At 38.5% G+C, this 22,932-nt stretch overlaps 1 protein-coding gene across 12 annotated transcripts in view; it reads left to right on the forward strand.

The window, feature by feature from the left end:
• The window catches only part of cadpsb (Ca2+-dependent activator protein for secretion b), a 60,028-nt gene that overhangs the window by 25,008 nt on the left and 12,088 nt on the right, over window positions 1-22,932 (forward strand). For 5 of the 12 annotated variants that reach the window (XM_054616317.1, XM_054616319.1, XM_054616326.1 and 2 more), the window contains exons 4-17: window positions 431-511; window positions 818-1,051; window positions 2,490-2,611; window positions 6,055-6,166; window positions 7,125-7,264; window positions 7,612-7,678; window positions 8,006-8,114; window positions 8,203-8,415; window positions 15,053-15,189; window positions 15,309-15,496; window positions 16,320-16,421; window positions 16,530-16,593; window positions 16,694-16,850; window positions 21,800-21,888. In XM_054616317.1, the coding sequence (XP_054472292.1) occupies window positions 431-511; window positions 818-1,051; window positions 2,490-2,611; window positions 6,055-6,166; window positions 7,125-7,264; window positions 7,612-7,678; window positions 8,006-8,114; window positions 8,203-8,415; window positions 15,053-15,189; window positions 15,309-15,496; window positions 16,320-16,421; window positions 16,530-16,593; window positions 16,694-16,850; window positions 21,800-21,888 (1,815 nt within the window). Of the gene's footprint in view, window positions 1-430; window positions 512-817; window positions 1,052-2,489; window positions 2,612-6,054; window positions 6,167-7,124; window positions 7,265-7,611; window positions 7,679-8,005; window positions 8,115-8,202; window positions 8,416-15,052; window positions 15,190-15,308; window positions 15,497-16,319; window positions 16,422-16,529; window positions 16,594-16,693; window positions 16,851-17,288; window positions 17,291-18,194; window positions 18,264-19,081; window positions 19,098-21,781; window positions 21,889-22,367; window positions 22,383-22,932 lie in introns of all 12 variants that reach the window. The other 7 variants (XM_054616318.1, XM_054616325.1, XM_054616322.1 and 4 more) reach the window with 4 other exon arrangements.

Consider the following 22,932-nt stretch of genomic DNA (forward strand, 5'->3'; position numbering starts at 1 on the left):
CTTAAAAGGGTACTCCATCAAGTGTACATATCAAGGTGTGTTTAGAGGTCTTGGGTTATTCTACTGCAAATGTGGAAAACGTTTTTAGCCTTTTGTGGCTCCAGAGTGAGCTGCACAAAATGTGATAAGTTAGGGCTGAAGACTACAAAAAAAAGAACCTAGAGGTGTAGAGTTAGAAATTAGTGAGTTTTCAGGAGCTCTTTATGGTTAGGAAATGTATTTATTACCTATGTAAATTGCAATACTGAAAATACAGCATAACAAACATTAAAATGTATCAGCTCACGTTAATGATATATATATAGATGATAACTATGTTTCGCGTTGTAGGTGTTGTAGGTGACCTTTGACACTGACTCCTGGCTGTATTAAGTATTGCTGGGCTCTAAATGTGACCTCATTGATCTGCTCCTCTGTTTTTAATCAATAGTTGGACAACCTGGATGAGCAGGCTGCACAGATCAGAAGAGAGCTGGATGGCCGTCTTCAGATGGCAGACCAGATTGCCAGGGTGAGTCAGAGTCTGCGGGGGACTCTTTAATATGCTTTGTTATATAGTTAATATGTCATTAGTATGGTGTAACATCACAGTTGGAGCTTCAACCCACAGGTAAACGATTGTACAATTTCAAAGAGTTTACAAATTTTACTATGTGTCATTTATACTTAATTAGATATCCATCAACTGAAAAGAGACAGCTATGCTTATCTTGCTTTTATATTTTCAGCCTTTGTGGAAACTTCTTAAATGTATTACCTCATTGCTAATTGCCATCAAAACTGTGATTGTTTGCTGAGCCTTCTCTGTTTTCACCAGGGTGGCAAGTTCCCCAAATTTGTGTCTAAAGAGATGGAGGCCATGTTCATCGAGGAGCTCAAGTCCTCAGTGAATCAGCTGATGGCCAATCTGGAGAGCATGCCTGTGTCCAAGGGAGGGGAGTTCAAACTCCAGAAGCTCAAACGGGGACACAATACCTCCATCATCGACATGGGTCAGGAGGATGAGAACACGCTGTCCAAGTCTGACGTGGTTCTCTCCTTCACTTTGGAGGTACGGTGCATTAGGAATGAGGCTAGATATGAAGGTATAATCAAATGTATTTGACAACTCACGCAGTTTTGATCACTTTCACATCTCTGGAATCCTAACTATAGCCAGATGGAGCAAACATTATTTCATTAGTATATATAAACTCAATGAAAACCTACAGCTGCCTGTGCCTGAACCACATCTCATAAATCTGAGCTGTCGTTTGAGACTACTTGTCTGCTTGAGACTAAGTATAGAAACAGACCGCAGACCTGTTCAGGGGGTTGAACAGACGCTATGTGAAGAACAGACTGACAAACGCACACAAAAAAAACCTCTTTACCTGCTCCTTAATAGGGAATGTGACTCATCTTGTTATCAGCTTGTCTGAGATGAGCTATCACCACAAAGCAGCGCGCAATCACACCTCATTCCTTATGATGCTGTGCTATTTCAGAATCAGGAAGTACATAATGTGCAAAAACTGTGGCACTGCCTTGTTCCTTCACACAGCAGTGGGCACAACCTTTATGGAATTTGAATGCTGGAATAATTTGTGGCAATTTGCTATTTGTGTAAGGTGGTAATTCCATAGTGCTTTGGTAGAAGTCTGTATTTGCTTTAAAGTGGTTGGCTGCAGCAGCTGCCAGAAATCCTTCAGTAACAAACTAGGAAATCTTTCAAGAATATAGTTGGAATCAGCTTTATCACATCCCTAAAGCATTTTGATCCCTGTGAATAACAATCATTAGTATGATAATATAAATAGATTGTTGTAATAGTCCTTTTTTACAATAATTTTGAAGCGTGAAAATACTTGCACGGCTATTTAAATATTTATAAATGCAGCAGTTTATTTTTGATAAGCTATAAATTAATATTTATTATTTTGAACGTTAAAATCTCATCTCATTCTAGATGAGAACTAGATAGACCTACATTTACATATAAATTCATGTAACGTTTTTAAGTAAGAGGGCAAACCGAGTGTTCTGGACTGAGAAACAGTGACTGTCAAATAAAATATATTGGCACGATGAAGACATTGGATATTGGATCTGGTGGACGCTTTCATTCAAAGTGGATGCGTTATCCTGACAGCGCATATTTCTGTCAAACTAGAAATTTACAGTCCCAATTTAATAGTTACCCCTGGCACTGTTTGTACTATATGGTATTCACTGAGCGATTAAAGACTACTTGTATGATAATGCCTACAAGCAATTTCAGTGATTGAGAGTTGAACTTTACGGGACGGATGGCTGTAATTTTATTGGCCGTTCTAGTAGAAAATCTAGTAATATGAAGACTCCGGCTATTAATGTTAATAGTGGTTGTGCCAGGGATAGTATTGCTAAAATATCTAACTCAAAAGACGGGCTGCTTTCACATCAGCTGACCTGTTTCAAGAGATGAGTCTCTCGTCTACAACCTTCACTGAGGTGTCTGTGCTTCCTAGGTGGTGATCATGGAAGTGGTGGGGCTGAAGTCTCTGGCTCCGAACAGGATTGTCTACTGCACCATGGAGGTGGAGGGAGGCGAGAAACTCCAGACTGACCAAGCAGAAGCGTCCAAGCCAACGTAAGAGCCTGAGGGTGCATGTGCACACATACACGCACACTTAATTTGTAAAACTTCCAAAGTCAAATGGATCAGTCTTTTATTGATTGCTGATTGCGGATGTTTCATTCAGATAAGACTTCAACTATTTTGAGAATTGTGATTAAGATTATGCAAATTTAGAGTTTTATTGAATTAACAAACAAAAATAAATAAAAATGTCCCCAAATTTTTCAATGGCATTGTTTGTTGTTGGTAATGTCTATTTATGTTTGTGTTTGGCATCAGTTCTGTTGTTCAGACATCTAGTGATTCCGCTACTGGCAGTAATTTACAGGCTCGTTTTAATTATTCATTTCATCCAAAGGGAAAGTGTAATTTCAATAATTTTAATTATCTTTCCAATAATTAAACACTGTTCATTTTAAACTTGCACTGTTGAGATTGTGCCCCATTCTTTTATTGATCTGGTGCCACCTGTGTATTGCTTCAGACGCCCTGAGTGAAATCCTCTTGCAAGAAAATAGAGTAAACCTACATTGCCAAAATGTTTCCCAGGGGGTTCTTGAGTCTAGAAAGACATTTCCAGTGGTCTCGCATGTGTTCTATTATGGGTCATGCACGCTTTACGCACTTTGCATGTGAGACACTGTGTTTAAAAAGAAAAGGGCAAGACTTCCATTTACACCTTTTTCTTTGAAATATATTTGTTATTTGATACTGAGTTCTTGTAGTTGAAGAAGACCTTAAAACTGCACCTTCTCTTGATTAAATACATGCAAATACTGCACATGCATACAAATAATGTATAGGTTTAATTTGAATGTTGGTTTTGCACCATGATGGGCCATGAAAGCAAACCCTTTTAAACCTATGGGAAAGCAAAAACATTTCCTGTCTCTGTTTTGTTAAAGCTGCTTGAGTCATTCATGATTCACAGCTGAACCTAAAAGCCTATTTGACTGGGTGATTTCTGACTCAGCCGACCAAGTTGTGAAAATGTATTGTGTAATCCCACAGTATGTGAAGTATGAAATTAAATGGCATAGTTTGTAAATTTCCTTCCTTTCTTTTGGAGTCCCAGTGTTTTGCATGTATCCTAAAATAATTTGTTACCTCATTCTTTGTTATTCTAGACCAGATTAAGAACAATAACGGTGTCCAAAAGGCAAATAAAGAATATCTATTTCTAAATATATCTTCCCCTTTTCATCTTATTAACTAGTAATGCACAGCGCAAGACACAAGAGAAAATGTCCATGAAACATTCATGCAAAAAGGAGCTATTTTAAGGTCCACATTCTTCCTCTGATCTCCCTAATTCAAGAACCATTTTATGAAGAGAGTATGAGAGAGAAGGAGGGACATGAATGAGAGAAGGGATTAGAGGAGAACAAGGCGAGAGAAATGTGTGTGTGTGTGTGTGTGTGTGTGTGTGTGTGTGTGTGTGTGGGTAGGTTCACACAAAAACACAAATGACATACATGTATTAATGCACATACTTCTGCAGGTTATTTGCATCGAGTAATTGCTTGTGTTGAGTAACTGTGTGCTCAGACATACTATTGTGATTTTACACTTTACTTTGTTGAAATAATTAAGGGGTTGATGTTCTTAACCTTGCTGCAAGATTTCTTTTCTGTTATTGTTTTGTAGTCATGCTATTTAGTTTTTATTTCTGACCGACTTGAGCACAAACAGTTTCATGTATTTTAAGAGCTGTAAGAGCTCAGCACTGTCACATCCATTAATAAACCCCAGATTGATCCACAAGGTCACCTTCATGGCAGCACAATGCTTCCATCTGAAATCAACACCGTCACCACTACCTCATCACTGCCAGTCAGCAGCTTTTCTGCGTGTGTTGGAACTTCAGTGTCTTTGTGTACATTAAGTTGCAATTAATTATGAATGTTAGAGATGGCTACAAGGAAAACAGCTTTCCAAGGTTGGAAATTGACACCATGTCCTCAATACATCGCTACAGAGCGATAATTCAGGCATTTATATATTATGTTGGCAGCCCCAGATGGCAGCGCAAAGTAACAAAAGCACATATATGTTGTGTAACATGTTCACAGTAAACTGCATTCTCCCTGCTAATCCTTTTGGGTTTGTGGAGGCGAAGATGGTGATGAGGTTTAGTCATTTTTAGTGGTTTTCTCTTAAAGGGCAGGTACACATTTTTCTGAGTGTATCTAAAAATAATGTTCACATGCTTATATCTACATTGAAAGCCGTGATGATTGCTTTAATCATTCATACTGGCCACAAAGTAGTTCTTTGTTAATGGAATTTTAATGAAAGAGATGGGGGAGGGCCTATTTATATAAAAAGATCAATAGTCCTGTATAAGGTTGTATAAGGCTTCAGCAGGCCTAGTTGGACGTATTAGACGGGTATCTTGTTTTTAGTATTACATTTCTCCTTGTGTTACTATCCCTCCACTAAGGTTCTGCAAAGAAACACTAATTATACTGACTGTAACATGAGAACTCGTATTGGCTTTGGCTGACATTGAACAAGTACTGTGGAATTTGTCCCCAATCATTTACATTGAAATAACTTTGGATGTAATTTAAAGCAGACTTGAAGACACGTGAACATATTCTTTAAACTCTGACTCATAACTACAATCTTGAGTTAAAATTAAGAACCTCTTTCTTTCTGTTTGGAGTCCTGGTCTTCCTATGTTTCTATATAAAGATATGCATGTCAGGTCGACTGAAGGCTCTTAACTATAACCTTTATGTCTTTGTGTTTTAGTCTTTAATCTGTTTTTGTATGTTATGACATTGTATTATAAATGTATATATTGTATCACTTAATTTACCTCTATGTTTAAGAGACGCTCAACAAATAAATTGTCTCGCTTTTGAGACATGGCAGTGATAAGGAGTTAAATAAATACAATACACTTGACAGCAGAAGTTATTTTTAGCCCGTCTGTGGCATCGCTCTGCATCTCTCTGTTACAGACCCACAAAATAATGTTGGCTGATAAGACGGCTGTTTTGTTATATAAAAATCTTGCCAAGTGCAGCTTTAAAAATGTCTGGTATATAAATAGCAGGAAGGCATTTAGAACAAGTGAGGGTTAGACATAGGAAAATAGTGTGAGTTATATTGTGTGGTTTTGTCTTGACTTTGACATACTGTAGATCTGTGTGACCAGTCAGCTGATATTTCAAGGCTGTGATGAAGTGAAGACTAAAAGGATGTCAAAATGGAGATTTTTTTTCTTTGATTTCATAATATGTCTATTGTGTGTTGTTTATTGACTTTTTCAATTGGATTTCAGTTGAAGAAATGTTGAGATGAAGGTCAAGTCTCTCTTCCACACTTTTAGTGACAAGTAAAAGCTATTTAATGATTGCTGCAGATGAAGTCATTGTCTGGGATCACTGTGCTACCGTGCTGTCATGGAAGCTAACCTCTGGAGTGTCTTTTGTTGTGTCTTTCAGCTGGGGGACCCAAGGGGACTTCACCACCACACACCCTCTGCCTGGTGTCAAGGTGAAACTGTTTACAGAGAGCACAGGGGTGCTGGCATTGGAGGACAAAGAACTGGGCAGGGTAATGCGTCTCTTTGTTTTATTTATACCAACATAGAAATGCTCTCGGGACTCACATTCTGCATAAATGAACACCCAACCAACAAATTACATCTTCTTTGAGTTATAAAATAAACATAGAAATGAGTCTGTTCAGTTGAACTTGTTTGTAACTGCGTGACATTCTTATTTTAATAAGTTCCACTGAGCCTCCAGTGTACCACTTGGATGTGATTCAGACATAACCTTTTGATTATTTTGCAAGTTAAACATGAGATTGTCTATTGTACAAAAAAAAAAACGCAGCTCCACTTCCAACGCATTTTTACTTTTGTTTGAGCATTTCTGCAAGTACTGCTTGTGTTTCCAGCAAACCCTTCTCATTTTTATTCTTTGACATTACCCTTGTGTTTGAATTATATGAGTGAATCATGCCACAGTGCTTCCCTCATAAGTTACAGGTAGGCTGACAAAAACGTTTTCCTTTTTTTTAAACATCAGATTTCCAATCTTTGAGTATTATTTAAATATTGACCTCCTCTGATTCAAATGAAGAGGGAGCAGACACATTTATCAGTTCTCCACCCTGCAGTTTCCTGAGATGTAAATGTTTAAGGTTACTGTGATAAAGGGTTAAGGATGGTGGTGTTTGCATTCGGGCAGTAACGCCTCAGACGTCCCTGTAGTGGCAGTGACCTTGGCTGTGACAAGGCTCTTTGATCTCCCACTGCAGCAGCGTTGGCAGGAAGGCAGGCTTCCTCAAAGCTCTTTAACTCTGCAAAGAGAGATTAGGCCTCCTCTTCAGGGAGGCAGAGCAAAGCGTTATTCTGTTTCTCTACCCTGACTCACATTATTCTTATATTTTCAAAAAATATGAAACACAAACACAAACACACATAATCACCAGCCTTTGCAAACACACTGATCAAATATTCACCTCATAATTATGGAGTGTTTTTTCTTTTTTTATTTGAGTGCAGGTTGTCCTCCACCCAACTCCTAACAGCCCCAAGCAGTCAGAGCTCCACAAGATGACTGTGACCAAGGCTTGCCCCGACCAAGATCTGAGGATCAAACTGGCCATACGTATGGACAAACCACAGAACATGAAACACTGCGGGTAAGAGATGTGCTGCCAAGTAAGCCATGTAGTGACGTTCCTGTGTGTCTTTCATTTTCCTTGTTTATAGAACTCCAGCCCTCTCAGCTCCTTGGCCTCATTTCTAGTCACGTACCATGGAAAAATACTGCACTACTCCCCCTGGTGGATGCCAGTTTGTAGTTCAGATTTATATTTAAATATATTGAAGACAATATTAATCATATTTCATTCATTAAACCATTATGTTTTTTGTCTAAAGAATTAGATTTTTCTGCACCAGGTATATGCACCAATCAATGTTTGTTGTCATTATGACCTGTATTTTCTTGGTTTTGACTCTTTGTGTGTGGACAATGTTTTGACAGGTATCTGTGGGCTTTTGGAAAGAATGTTTGGAAGCGCTGGAAGAAGCGTTTCTTTGTGCTTGTACAGGTGAGTGATCGATAAAGCATCAGTGTTGAGGAATTTTCCGTCCTTTTGGCCCATTCATGAGTTTAAAAGATTACTTTAAAACAACTGAGTCATAATATAGGCAGGCAGTATATGCAAATAATATTTGCATATACTGCCCGTATTGGTGCTTGTCTTAATTACACTGGTATGCAGGAATGAAGGACATTTGTGGGAATGTGTTGACTCTTAATTTTCCCATTAAATTAGCTGACTATTACTTAAAATTGAATTACTCAAGGAGAGTACAGAATTTAATAAGTTTGAATTTCTTGCTTGTTAAACTAATCAGTATCCTATTTGTTGTAGGTGAGTCAGTATACATTCGCCATGTGCAGCTACAGAGAGAAAAAATCAGAACCGCAAGAGCTTCTCCAGTTGGACGGGTATACTGTGGACTACAGCGACCCCCAGCCAGGTGAGACGGCACACCTTTAACTATACGCTCATGTAAGCACACACTGTAAAACACTAACTTCTTGTTCTTTTCCATCCTGTTCTCTCAGGCTTGGATGGTGGCAGGGCTTTCTTCAATGCTGTGAAGGAAGGCGACACTGTGATCTTCGCCAGCGATGATGAGCAGGACCGCATCCTGTGGGTCCAGGCCATGTATCGAGCCACTGGCCAGTCCCATAAGCCTGTCCCACCCACTCAGGTCCAGAAACTCAACTCCAAAGGGGGTGCCTCAGCCCAAATGGATGCACCCATTTCTCAGTTCTGTAAGTAGCCTGAAACACATTAGGGTCACTTAAGCAGAAAGCAGCTTTCATCCACAATGCAGTGAAAGCTCTAACCCATAAGTGTCTCACGCCATGCTCTCCACACTGCAGTCACAAAACGTGCTGGTAGAACTAACACACAAGCACGCACACACATGCCTTGGTCTCTCACAGATCCTTCCAGCATCTGATGGACTTCCACTCATTGTCACCACTCCCACAGTGTTTAGCTAAAGGTGCAATCCCATGCTATTCCATCAGTCTGTTCACAAGGAACAATCAACCTGAAAAAGACTTTATCACACAGCAGAAGGATATGGCGTGCAAACTTTGTTCAAAAACTAAATAGGTCATCACACAGACTTAAACATTCAAGCCTGCTGGGGTTGAAATCAGACTGACCATGCAAGGGAGTGTTGAGCTTGTCCTAACCGTAGGCCTGTTTTAATCCAGCCGTAGCTCTAGAGGGCAGCTGTGAAGGCAGTCGTGGTTCTGAGACAGTTTCTCAGATGGTTCCCGTGTCACTGAATTACGGCCAAGCCAGACAACATGTCTGAAGTTTTAACCTATCTGTCACTGTACTTGCACCTCGAAGCAGCCAACAGATCAGGTAGAAAAGTGAAGGTAAGACTGTCTACAGTAGTGTGGCATCTGTACCAACTTCTGTTGTAACCGTCTCTTGTGTTCCCCCATATTAAAGAAGGGAAAAATATTTATTTTATTGTAAGTATCACAATAAATTATGTCAGCAACATTTTTCTTCACACAATATGTATATACTCGAGTTGTTTTTCACTTTAGCTGGCAGTCATTTTCTTATTTTAGTGAAATTAGCATGTCTTCGCCCATAACAACACTAACAAAGACCTTTCTGACCCACTGAACTTAATGTTGCATACTTATTACCGATCCACAATAATAGATCCTGCTATTCAGAACGAAAACATGACTTTTTGTGTGCATCTTTTGACTCCATAGTGTAATAATGATATATTTTCCGACTCTAAAGAACAATATTTGTATTATTTTTTTTAGATTAATTGGAGAAAAACAAATTGGCGTTATTTTCTAATACAAAAAAAGGGCATCCAGGGTTATAACAAAGAGAAATTATACTAATAGTTATCATTTTATAATCTTTTTTTAAAAGCCTAAACAAATATTTTACTCTCTGTTAATCATATCATTGGAATAAAACTATAAAGACATGAAATGGATCAGTTACTCAGAATCCTATCACATAAATTCTATGTTGTTTCTCCATTGGTTTCTTTGTCCAGTATGTGATCGTTCTTGTGGTTAGTTGACTCCTCTGATGCCAGCTGTTGCCATTCAAAGCCTCCTCACAGTGGCACAGACCTCCTACCCCCTCCCTGAAACATTGTGGCACACCACGCGTACATGTTTCACCCCCTGGTGGTCTTGAATGGCACTGGGACCATAACATACACAGCCCTCCTGACTCTGCTGCAGTGGACTGATCGTAAACAAGAGTCCTATGAAGGTTCTGAGCAATCTGCACAACTTTTAAATAGTTCCCTCCCCCCCAATAAAACTGTTTCATACCAGAAAATGGTGAAGTGCACATCACATACACAAGTTTTCTCAAAAGTTAACGCAAGCTTATTGTATGGGACTTTCCGTATAATAGATTGTACAGAAAATACAACAAATTATTGATATGTGAGGATATCATAAATGGTTTAAAGGGGTACTCCAACAATGTAGTCTTGCAGTTCCATACTTTAGGTGACCTATTAGAGATTTATTTAAAAAAATGGATGGTTAACATTAAAAAGGGTGAGATGTCCTGACTTTTAGTCATTAGAATGGGTCCAAACCAAAAAAACACGGCTTCCTACATTTCCCATAATGCAACTCGTTAGTGTTTTTTGTTTGACTCTCCCTGCCTAGTAACCGCCAACATATTTAAATCTCTACACCTCCAGTTAGTAAAGCAAACTCTCTGTTATACATTTGTGGTATTTGAGCCCTTCCAGGTTTACCCTGATGACATCATGGTGACATCTTCAGGGCTATTTTCTAAAGCCCCATTCAGAGAGGATTAAAAATACAAGAGCAGGTGGTGAATAAAATGTTCACTGAGCTCCTTAGTTATTTACTCATTGTTGCAGAAGGCATTTCAAACATCATGAAATTGTAGGGTATGGTTAGTAATAGGCGTTCAGCAGAAAAGGGCCAAAAGAGAGAGTCAAAAACCTCCCCAAGTTTGCAGAAGAGAGTTCAAGGGGAGGTGTGGATTTGAGCCAAAGAATCATACTTGTCATATTTTAACCATGCAGACATTCATATTGCAAAGTAAGTTACTTATCACATCTTTCTTCAGTCTTGTTCAATATCAAATTAATCCAGTGATAGTTGTCTGTACATCTATGGGTATTTCAGCATACTTTTAATAGTACTAATATTCCCAAATGTAAACAAATACAGACCCAAAAAAAAGCTGACACAACAGACAATTTGTTGTGCTTTTAAGGGGTCTGTCTTATGGCTGCATATTGGTTCCCAAATACTGTAGGCCTATATGTTGTAACCTTTCACATTGAGCTTTAAAACATTTTTTTTGTATTAAGTCTTCTTTAAAATACAAGGACATATCTCCAAGGATGTAAATAATAGCAGGACCAGCTAGTTTGCAGATAAACTGTAGGTCATTGCAGCAGTAATTATTACTGGGGTTGTGGGTTGAATTTTTGGGCCCGGGCTGGATTAAAATCAGTGACCAAAAATCATCCAACCTTCCCAGAGAAATGAATCCAGTCTGAATGGGCCTTTAGACTTTAGTAAAACTCCCCCAGAGCTGTACAAGACATAGTGTTTTCACAGGTTCAGTAGTACTAACCAGGACTAGTAGACCGATATATGGAGTGCTCCTTTTAAAGCATGTTTAAATTTACTAAAATTGTGATGTGATATGTCACTGTTACCAACACTTTCACAAATAATATCACCACTTGAAGTATTTCAACCTTTCCAGGACCTTCATAGTCTCTTTTTCTTTTAAAAAAGACACAGGCATCTTTTACACATGAAGCTGACTCGGGGTTTACTTCATCTTGGTAGGTGTATGTGTTTGCCAATGTTCCTTTTAAAAGTAAGTCTTCTGTTTGATCTGCTGTCATACAGAGTGACAGTACTTAACGTGTAGCCCTTGACTCCTTAAGTACTTCTCCAGAATCCAGAAAAAACCAAAAACTGCAGTGGAGTGATGAGGATCGTAAATTCTCTCTCCTCTCTCTCTCTCTCTCTCTCTCTCTCTCTCTCTGTCTCTTTCTCTGTCTCTCTCTCGCTGTCTGTCTCCCTCTCTGTCTGTCTCCCTCTTTCTCTCTCTAATATGCCTCAACATCTGTTGTCGAGTTCACATATCCTCACATGTACTCACACACCACCGCCCACAAACTCTCATGTTGGTATAGGTTGTTGTTTTTGAGTTGTGTTTTCTTCTTCATGCTTTGCCTGTACCCTTCTTGAGTAATGCAGCTGCTAGGTCAGGGTCTCTCGTGATTGCTCTCCTCCAGCCTTGTTGCTAGTCTTTATGTTATTCTGGTTTGTCCCTTCTTACCCTGCTGTCTTCTAGCTGGACTCAAGGGTAAGTGCTTCCCTGTAGCCGGCACAGCTCAGATAATCCCCGCCGATTATCTGACAAATGCAACGTTCTTTCTCTCTCTACTTTCCCTCTTCTCCTTTTTTCACGTCTCGCCTCATGTCTTAGATATTAGTTGATGACTTTTTTTTTTTTGACGACCTCAACTTGAGGATCAAAGTATAAGCATCCATTCGTGCCAGTATAGGATGCATGTATTTTATTCTAAGAACTTATTATTTGACTCAGTAATGGTTAAAGCTGATATTATAGCTGTTACTGCATAATTGCCTTCTCTCTTTATCAATATTGGTGACCGGATCCCTCAGAGTAAAGCAATACAATGATAAAATATGACATGCTATTAGAGAAGCAAGCCCAAAATTCTTATGTTATTGAGAAAGATTAAATGTATAATCAATAATATACATTTTAGAGATCAAAACAAGTCGGTGATTCTTTGATGGCAGTTACATGAAGCCTAGAAAATATCAGATGTCTATTCAAAGATAGAAGTGGAGCTGAAGTGTGAATGATGATGGCAGTCTGTGATGCAGTTATTTTTCAAATATATATTTCCCGCATGAGTGACATTTGTTTTGACACTTCTTAAGTGATGATCATGCTTTACTTCAGAGGGCTCAAAAGCTTTGAGTTATTTTTCTTTGAACTTGCCTCGATGAGAGTTGGCAAATATGTACGCGGAGTATTCTGAATGCCAAAGACAAGGAGTAGCTAATGCCGCCCCGTCTTCCGAAAAAAAAAAAATACTCCGGACTCCCCTCTCCCCCTCCCCTCTCCTCCTCCCTACAGTAGCTCGGCCTGTAGATAGAAGCTAGACCAGTGTTAGGAGAGATCTCAATTTGATTTCTTTTGACTGCCCTTTGTTTGCCTGAATAGGAGAACACCTGTGTCATGTGTCCATACTTTTGTACAAATACAGGAGTTTTCATTCATTTCCCCCCATCTCCCAGAGAATGATACAGTTTTGCCTCTGTCGGCTTCATGCTATTTACCCATGTACTTGCACTAAATTGTATTGCTACCCTATTAGAGTTCTCCGGTAGTGGTATGCCTGTTAGTGTGCTCTGTAGAGATCATGAATACACTGCAACATATTCAAGTATTGTCAACTTGCAAATGCGTAGAGAAAAAAAAAAAGGAATGCCAAAAAAAGATAGAAATGCAAATTTGAAAATGGGTCTGCAGATGTGCATGACATTTTAAAAAAAGCTCAATGAAAAGTCACAATGTTCTCCAGCATGTGATAATTTGTATGCAAAAGTACTCACCTATTTCACTTTGGAAATTTGGTAATTTTATTTATGGTTGAAGTCATTATCATTATTGTAAGTTATGATAATGTTACTGTAGTATTGAGTGTATTCTGGATTTAAACTCCATTTCCTCATTTTAATCCAACCAAGGGAGGTAAAGCCCACTCACCGTCTGTCATAGCCCAACCCCAGGCACCTTCTGTTCACTCTTTGGATGTAACTCACTATCTTTACACGGATCCACAACATCACTCTCTTTGTAACTTGGTCCTGAGTGAATCTTCCTCTTGTGGTCATCACTTTGATCCAGCACTTGTCCGACCACTGTCTATTGTCCCACTTTCATCCTGTTACTGTCTCCTCATCCAGCACTGGGTTCACCTATATTGCCATTTACTCTCCTTCGTCGGTGTTTCTAGCCCTCACGTGTTAACTGTCCTCTTCTTCAACATTATGACATATACTCCCCCTGTCTTGTCCGTCTTCCTCCAGCAATCTCTTATTTCCATCGTCCACATTTTACTTGTTGTCTCACAGGTTTTTCTTCTCAGACTGGAGTTTAAAAAAAATGTTAATTTCCTTAAGTGTAACCCTCTGTAGATTCCTTTTTTTTTTAAAAGAAAAGAAGAAAAAAAAAGAAATATTACACCCTTTCCTCTTCCCTCTCAGTGACCTGGAGGTTGACAGATGTCAGTTCTGCTCTATACGTTGCCCTGGCCCTGCCCAGCCAAGATCAGGCCTCCACTTCTTACCCTCACTCCCAAATCATCATCACTCATGTCAGTGTCTCATGGACATGACACCTGTCACTCATACATGACTTCTCTGACATCTCTTATCTATTTTAAATCATCCTTGTCCCCATCATTTTGTCTCTGACAGCTATATTATTTACAGAGCACAAGAAATCTTGGTCAGTATAGTTAGTAGCTGTTATCTTTTGTGGTTTGGAGGAATAAAAAACAGATTATTCCATCATGTTTTCATCTCCCATATTTACTGAGTTTCATCAAAGTGTTTTTTTTACACAATTTGATGTTACTAATGTTGTTTCTTCATTGAATTTCACAGAGCAGGCTTAGTTCTTTGAAAAGTATGAAAGTCCTCTATATGGCAAAAGTTATGAAGCAAGACAACAACTATACAAAACTGAAAGAGTATGACTTCAAAGGATCCATAACTGGAGAAAAATCTGCAAAACTTTTTTACCACATAACTTTTTTTTCTTGAATTAGGACTGTATACTCTTAGCACTATAGTGTGTTCAGATCAATTATTATTTTGCCATATTTCTTTTTTATTTTATTGGCACACCTACAAATATTTGTCAGGACCTGAGTGACGTTCAACAATCGCGAATGGCAGAATCTATTGAATACAAAAATGTTTCTAAATCTATCTAACCAGCACTTTTTCAAACATGTTTTGGAAAGGTTTTTTCATGTGCAAAATTTCAGGGAATGTGACAAACTGTACTGAGTTGCATGCATGCACATACAAAATAAACCACCTGTGCCTTTGTGCTTAGCCTCAGATTGATAGAATCTCATCCACCAATACATTAAATCTCTTTACGTCTGACAGAATGCAAGTTGACAATGTAAGCTGTAAGTGTTTATAATTTGCCCTTAGAAGTAGTTTTTAAAAAAAAATCCCTGTTGTTTCTGTGTTGTGACGAAGTCTTGCTGTTTTCCCTGCCTCACTGATGTCTTCTCCTCTGAACCGTGTTCTTTCCCCTGTGCCGTTGGCTGGATAGATGCTGACAGAGCTCAGAAACATGGCATGGATGAGTTTATCTCCGCTAACCCCTGTAGCTTTGACCACGCCTCGCTTTTTGAGATGGTGCAGCGACTCACGTTGGACCACAGGCTCAATGACACCTTCTGCTGCTTGGTGAGTGACTCCCCGTGTCCGTCAAAACATCAACACATAAATACATTTATGGCACTGGGCTTTTGTTTGTTAGCTGATAAGCTGTAATGCTATCCCCTCCTGTGTTTTATGCTGTGCAGGGATGGTTTAGCCCGGGCCAGGTGTTTGTCTTGGATGAGTACTGTGCCAGGAACGGAGTTCGAGGTTGTCACAGACATCTGTGTTACCTGCGTGATCTGCTGGAAAGAGCAGAAAGTGGGGCTATAATTGACCCCACCCTTCTTCACTACAGCTTCGCTTTTTGTGCCTCCCATGTCCATGGGAACAGGTGTGCCTTTTTCCCTTCTTTTAATATGTTTGTGCTTTTGTAAAATAAATTGCTGAACAGGATTGAAAGCACATTAAGTTGATCATATAGATTGTATTATTTTAGGAAAACTGATAGCTCATACAGTGTAGGTGGATACACTTATTCTCACTGGACAAGAAAAGAATAGAGAAGTCAGCATCATCAGCGGCATGCTCTGCATTTTTTTTGTCTTCCATCTATATATTTTTGCCATATTTCTGTTTGTTTATTTTTCTGTTATGTTAACTTTTTGCAGTTTTTTGTTGCATGATGTTTGTTAATCGATTGTATATCTACATATTTCCTTGTTTTCTACCATCTTTTTTTGTTTTCTTTTCCCTCTATCCTCTGTTGCCATAGTCTCTTACTGTCCATATTATTCATCCTCCCATGCGTCCGTTAAAGTCAGAGAGGGCAGCAATTACTGGGGTCCGCTGGGCTATGAGGTCCTCTTGTCCCCAAAGACCTCCCAAAGTCCAGATCCACGCACTGCCTCTAAACAAGCACGCATATTCAAGTTTAGAAAGAGAAAGGATTCCAAAATACCACTCTTTCAAGGGCAAAAAAGGTGAGACATTGTCATCTATTTTTATATGTAACACAAAGGGAAAATAAGAAAGATAAACCTCACACAATTTGCAGGCAGTTCCTTGGGAGAGCAAAGCTTTCCAGCGGGTTTTTGTTATATTTTATTTACATTTTTTTATGTTCTTGCTCCCGTCGGCCTCAGATGAGAGATTGCATAACATGAACCTCTTCAGGGTTACATCTGGTTTAAATTGTGTGGGTGTGATCCTCATAGGCCAGACGGGCTGAGCACAGTGAAAGTGGACGAGAAGGAGCGCTTTGAGGACATCAAGGAGAGGTTGCGTGTGATATTGGAAAACCAGATTGTAAATTTCAGGTGACCGCCGACTCTCCAACAGCACATAACCACAAAAGTCACAAAACATTATGCCAATCGGTATTTTTCAGCTTGAATGGCATCTTCTATCCACATCTTCTTTTGTAGATATTGTTTCCCCTTCGGTCGGCCAGAGGGAGCACTGAAGGCAACTTTGTCTTTGCTGGAGAGGGTTTGTTAATATATATAAAAAAGCATTTTATACTCCATGAGACAACAACTGTGATCTAATGAAAACAGGTTACATAACTCTTATTTAATGTGGCCTGCAGGTCCTGATGAAGGACATTGTGACCCCAGTTCCACCAGAAGAAGTTAAAGGAGTGATCCGCAAATGTTTGGAGCAGGCTGCGCAGCTCAACTACGAGCGGATTCAAGAATATGCTAAAATTGAAGGTAACCATAAACACACAACATCACATAACGACTGCCGGAGTAAATGGGTTAATGATCTAATGATGAAAAATCATTGTAGTTGTATACATGTAAGTGTATTCTATGCAGTCATTTAACCATGTATGTTTTCAGATTGAAATGCTCAGCCAGTGGTTGTGTGTGGAATAAGATAGGAAAAAAATGACTTTTTAAAGGTTTTTTTAACAATTAACTACACGTATATTCTCAAACGTCCTCTTTCTTACCCCAGTATGAGATTGTACTTGTCACTGTTCTTTATTTATTTACACATGGTGAGTTCACTTGGTATATGGTATATTTGTGTCCATATCCCAAATGATTTGTGGCATCCCAAATTATTTGTGACAGTTTGTCGGTCACTTTCTGTCTCTCAGTCCAATAACTCTCTCCTTTGTTTCAGGCCTGCTTTAGCTCTGTGCTGTTCTGTAGGTCAAGTTGGCTTTTGTGTAGAGGTGTGTGAGTAAAAATGCATTCAAATCCAAAGCCCTGAAATCTGTTGATGTGCTGATCTCTCATTGTGCCTTGACTATTCAAGCTGTGTAGCGCCCGGCCTCTGACATTTGATGATTGGACTGTAAGTTCAGCTTAACTGAATGTCCTCTCTGACTCCCAGCTCCCAGTTGATGCACACTCCCCCTCTTCCACTATCTTACTGTAGCTCTTACCTCTCTGATTCCTCCAGCTGACTCTGCCCACACCCCCCTTTACTCCCTTCCCTTTAAATATATATCTATCGTGTGTTCTTGCTGAAGACCACAATCTTCCTCTCCCTCCCCGCTCTCTGCTCTGCTTTTTTTCTCCTCCCCCACAGTTGTGGGCTTTGCCACAATTATCACTTTATTTGACCTCTTGACAATGTGATAAGTGGCTTTTAACCAAAGGAATGCTGGGATTGAACACCTACAAACCAGCATCAGCCACCTGCATGTGCTTTGAGACATAACAACATGGCCTTTCTTTACTGGCATGGATTACATATCTAAAATGACAAGACATTTTAGAATGTCTTATCCTCTCTTCCTGTGTCTTTTGCTTCCAGTATACCCATTAAATGCATTGACATGCATTTAGCATACTTACGTAGGAAACTCCAATGTTGTTTATGCCTTGAAAGAAATCCCCCAGGGTGCTAAAGATACTAAGGACTCAAACCTTACTATCTTGCCATGCTCTGTGAATTTACTTTCCACTGTCCTTGTGAGGCGCCGGTTTAAAAAATAAACCAAACATTTGACTTTGCCTCTTGGCCAACAGAATTTCGTTTTCACCTGGACAGCCCTCTTCCCATCAGCCTCTGACCTCTTACCTTCCCACCTCTGACCCAAGCCTCTTGCATGCCCCGATCCTTTTTTATAGGAAAAAAGAGGGAAATGTTTGAGCACCCTGTCTTCTGCTTGGCGTCTCAAGTGATGGATTTAACCATCCGTGAGTACCTTCATCATCCTCTCCCCAGTCACTCTCCTTCTCCTTATTTAAGCACTCTGTCACCTCATCGCCCCCCTGCCTCTTTTCTTCCTGCAGACTTGTTGCTCTCGCCATGCTTGTTTTTATCTGTGCCTTTTGTCTGTGAGAGTGAGTGGGGAGCGCACCAGTTGAGAGATCTGAGCAGTACCACACTGAATCAGTCGGGGTCCTTTCTTAGTACTACCATCTGTTTGTGATGGACATGAATGAGCAGTCTGGTCTGTAAGCTTCTTTCTTTTGGTTGGATGCCGATTCCTTTGACTTGAATGCATTTTTACATTGCTTACATTGTTATCTCCTCCAAGTCATTTGGTCTGTGTCAGTAGTGTGCTGTGCCAAACAGGTAGGCTTTTCCTTCACCGTGACACCGGATTTAACAGCTCACGTTTGTGTATTAAGTTCACTTAGTGTGTCCCGTCTATGAACCCGGCAGCTGTTTGTGTGTCTTACCTGTTTACAATAGTCTGAGCTTTGTCTGTTTGTTAACAAACATCTTATCACTTTTTTTAATTTCCTATTTTCCACAGGCTAATATATTTCAGTGTTTCTGTTTGTTATTGTATGTTTGTGACGTTTGTCTGTTGCCTAGAAACCCCACTCCCTGGAGCTGAAATCATCCCAGGAGATTCTTTGAAAGGGTCACATGGTGATGAATAACACCCCCCCCCCCCCCCCCCCCACCTGTAACGTGAAAATAACCCTAAAACCGTGCTAATTCTAAACATCTCCTCTTTATCTTTTCTCTCTCTTTTCTCCCTGAAGTTGAGAAAGGTCAAAAGGATCAAAAGGATCCAGGTGAAACCATGTTTAGCTTGTGGTTTAGCCACAGTGCACACATACATGTACATGCACACAGACACGTCTTTTGTCAATAGATATGGATCATATGCATGTATGCACCGAATTTACCTGTAGCAAATCTCCATATAGTTTATCAAACACCCTTGAAATATACACATTCATTCAATTTCTCAAATGTCTTGGCATGTTTAAAGCATCTTCTATAAAGTAAATACTTGGAGATTGTATTACTTTATATAATTTCAGATGTGACTCAAGACTAGTTCTTTTTTCCATTTAGTTCAGCTTTAGTGCAATGTTGTATTCACATAACAGTTCTGTGGTTGGATGTGACTGGAAAATATATTTAACTGACATTTGTACATAAAGAATTATAGAGAAATACATTATCTTACAAAAAAGAACGAGTCACATATTTGCCCACATGTTAAAGTATGAAGGTAAAATAGGGACATAAGCAACATTTTAATGATATCCTCATCCACTGCAGCACATATAAGCAAATATTTCAAGATCATACTTTTGATAATCGGAATATATTTGTAAACAGGTTTTCCTAATGTCAAATATGACCTTATATGATCATACATTTATATCAAATTTTAGATACAAATAGATGTCATTTTAGATACTTAAAGTGTCAATTTATCCATATTCTAAAAAGCAGAATGTTTTTCATGGTATCCAGTCATGCAAATAGTTATGTTTGCATTGCAACCTACATTTACACTGCAACTTAATTGTATTGTCCAACGGACAAACTATTTGTCAGTGGTTTCAGATATCTGCCTCTGAGTCTTTTGTCACCATCTGAACATATTTGCATGACTAAATACCACCAAGGATTTTATTAAAATAAAACATGTTTGATTGTTTGTTTTACACTTATTGTAATTTTGGTTAAATGGCCCTTTAATATCAAACAGTAGTCAGACACATGGTATATTGGTGTTTGAGCAGTGCCATAATAGATATATGACATACTTTATAGTCTGTGATTGAAATGCGTTCATGGTGCTGATGAAGCCACAAAGGTCCACTATGCTTCTGATCAGATCTGTTCCCATTTCTGCCCTTCATGGGGCATTACGACCACAGAATATATAGTTACTGTAATACAAATCCATGTGATCCATCCATTAGTGTCGATTAAATGTCCCTAAAGAAGTATTATCTGGGCTCTTTAGATATCTCAGATTTCCCATGATGATAAACTTCAGATTACGATTGAAAGAGTAACTTAAAGTGACAGGGTAGAGTTTTTTTTAAAAACAATTTAACTGCCAGGACCCTAAAATAAATTCATGTTTCCATTTGAATGGAGTAGAAATACCTGAGGAATATTTGATAAAATGCTAATCCTTACTAAAATAATAGTGAAAGCAACAAAAGGCCCCCAGTCAGAACTGCAGTGTAAAGACCACAACTGTTGTATGTAGAGCTACGTATGTATATATGTGCTTTTGATTTGCATAGCCATTCAGTTCCATGTTCCAATTACACACATCATTCCACAAAGTCGTGCTGCTTGAATAATCCCATTTCATGACGTTTAACTGTCTTATCAGATCTTTCTGTCAGCAAAGGTATAAGCAAGTGATTTGGAGCTTTTGCAAATTGTAGACCAACGTTGACAAGTGAAAGAGTGCCAAAGCCATTCTTAGTGCACCAAACTAATAATACTACTACTTAATAACAAACCCAACACCATCACACTGTAAAAAATATTCATGAAAACAAACCTGAAAGTCAGTCATTCATTCATTAATGATTGGTTTCTAGTTTATTAATTTATGAGATAATAGCTGATTTATAATAAATAACACTCTTAAGGCATCTAATGAAACAAACACATAATGCATTTTGCTACGTTTTGAGTCAAAGCCGTGTCTTAACAAACACAATCTATGACTTGCTACAAGAAAGTAAATTTGTATAGTTTTGTCCAGAGATTATATAAAAAGATGAAATTCAATATTATCTGGAAATGCATTCGACAAAATCTATGGAATTTTTATTAAATTTAAATTAATTACAAATGGCTATGAATGTAATTTAAATACATTTGTTCGTTTTTAGAAAAATATCTTTCCATATATTGATAAAGTTATTGTTACTTTTTACCAATTCAACTCTAGCAACATAAGCAAGAGAGTAAAAATAAGCAAAACGCCTGATTCTAGTCATTAATACAGTATTAGACCCTTTTTTATAGGAAATGATACTCTTAAATTAATTTAAAGGGAAACTTAAAACAGAAGTAATGAATCATTTTTACAGTGTGCACTCATTGAGTGTTTTTTATTATTATGCGACAGCTCCTTATGCAAATGAGTTATTCAGTACCACTTCACAATATGCATGTTTTTGATGCAACATTGCACCTTCATCTCAACGCCGCTCTTTTCAAGCCTGATACTCTTCCAACATAAGTCTGATTATCTTTCAAACACACAAGTAATGTTGCTTTATGTCATTCATCCCAAAACGCATATAATGAGAACATGTTTTACTTATTATGAGGGAATGATAGATAATCATCACAGTGTAAGAACTGTGTTTATACTTTAATTAAACGGTTAAAACTATAAACAGGAACATTTCTTCTCAGTAGTCATAAAAATCCCGCTCTGTGCTTGACTAACCACTCATCCCTCATCCTCATCCTTTTGTCTCAGAGAACGTAGGCCGCTTAGTCACGCCTGCCAAAAAGCTGGAGGAAACAATTCGCCTGGCGGAGTTAGTCATAGAGGTCCTCCAGCAGAACCAGGAACACCATGCGGAGGTGAGTGAGAACCCTCTCCTCCTCAAAACACTTTCCCTCTATACTCTCATTCTAATCTCACTCTGCCCCTCTGCAGGGAATTAGTCTTATTATCAGCACTCTATAAATAAAGCTGCTTTCATCTATGGGTAACTAAAAAAAATATATATTTCAAAGATGAATTTAATTTAGCAGAGCTCTAATTGGTGTTCAACAGACCATGGCTACATGGAAGCAAAGCGCTGTGTTTGAGCAGAGACTGTAAATTAGGCAAAAAATGAAATCACGTGTGCAATTCTTTCCTCTGATTACAGATCATAACTCCATGTTTCAATGTTACGAAAGCATTACAAATGGTGATATTTTATTAGTAGTCCAGAATAAACAGATGGTGGGAAGGTAACCAGAAATACAGGAAGAAACACACCACTCACAACCTCTGCGTTCTCTTAATATTTAATAATAAAAACTCCTTTTGGCACAATTAGAAGACAAAATAGCCAGTGGTGGAAGAAGTGCTCAAATCTTAAAGTAAAATTACTTTATTTAACAATGTGCTAATACACCTTACAGTTAGAAGTCCTGCATTCAAAATCCTACTTAAGTACAGAAGTATTATCAGCTGAATAATAATTGAAGTATCAAAACTGAAATTGCTTGTTCTATAGAAAATGAGGGATATATATATTAATTACATTGTTAGATTGTTTTTATTGATGCAACAATGGAAGAGATGGTAACGAGAACCTACGAGATAGTTAAGAAGAAAGTAAAATGATAAGCTACTCAAATTTGTATTCATTTTATTGATTTTTTTATTTTGTCACAGCCTTATACGTTTGAAACCACCTGAGAAGTTTAGAGGGGAAGTTCAATCACATCCAAGACATGTATTTTTTTGTAATGCGTTATGAGCAAGTGCTATTTTAATCCATAACAATACATTTTATTTTACAAGCTTATAGTAGTAGTAGTAGTAGTAGTAGTAGTAGTAGTAGTAGTAGTAGTAGTAGTAGTAGTAGTAGTAGTGTTGTTTTATTCAGCCATCACACACAATACAATGAA

The sequence above is a fragment of the Anoplopoma fimbria genome, chromosome 17 (assembly GCF_027596085.1).
Source record: "Anoplopoma fimbria isolate UVic2021 breed Golden Eagle Sablefish chromosome 17, Afim_UVic_2022, whole genome shotgun sequence".
Classification (NCBI taxonomy): domain Eukaryota; kingdom Metazoa; phylum Chordata; class Actinopteri; order Perciformes; family Anoplopomatidae; genus Anoplopoma; species Anoplopoma fimbria.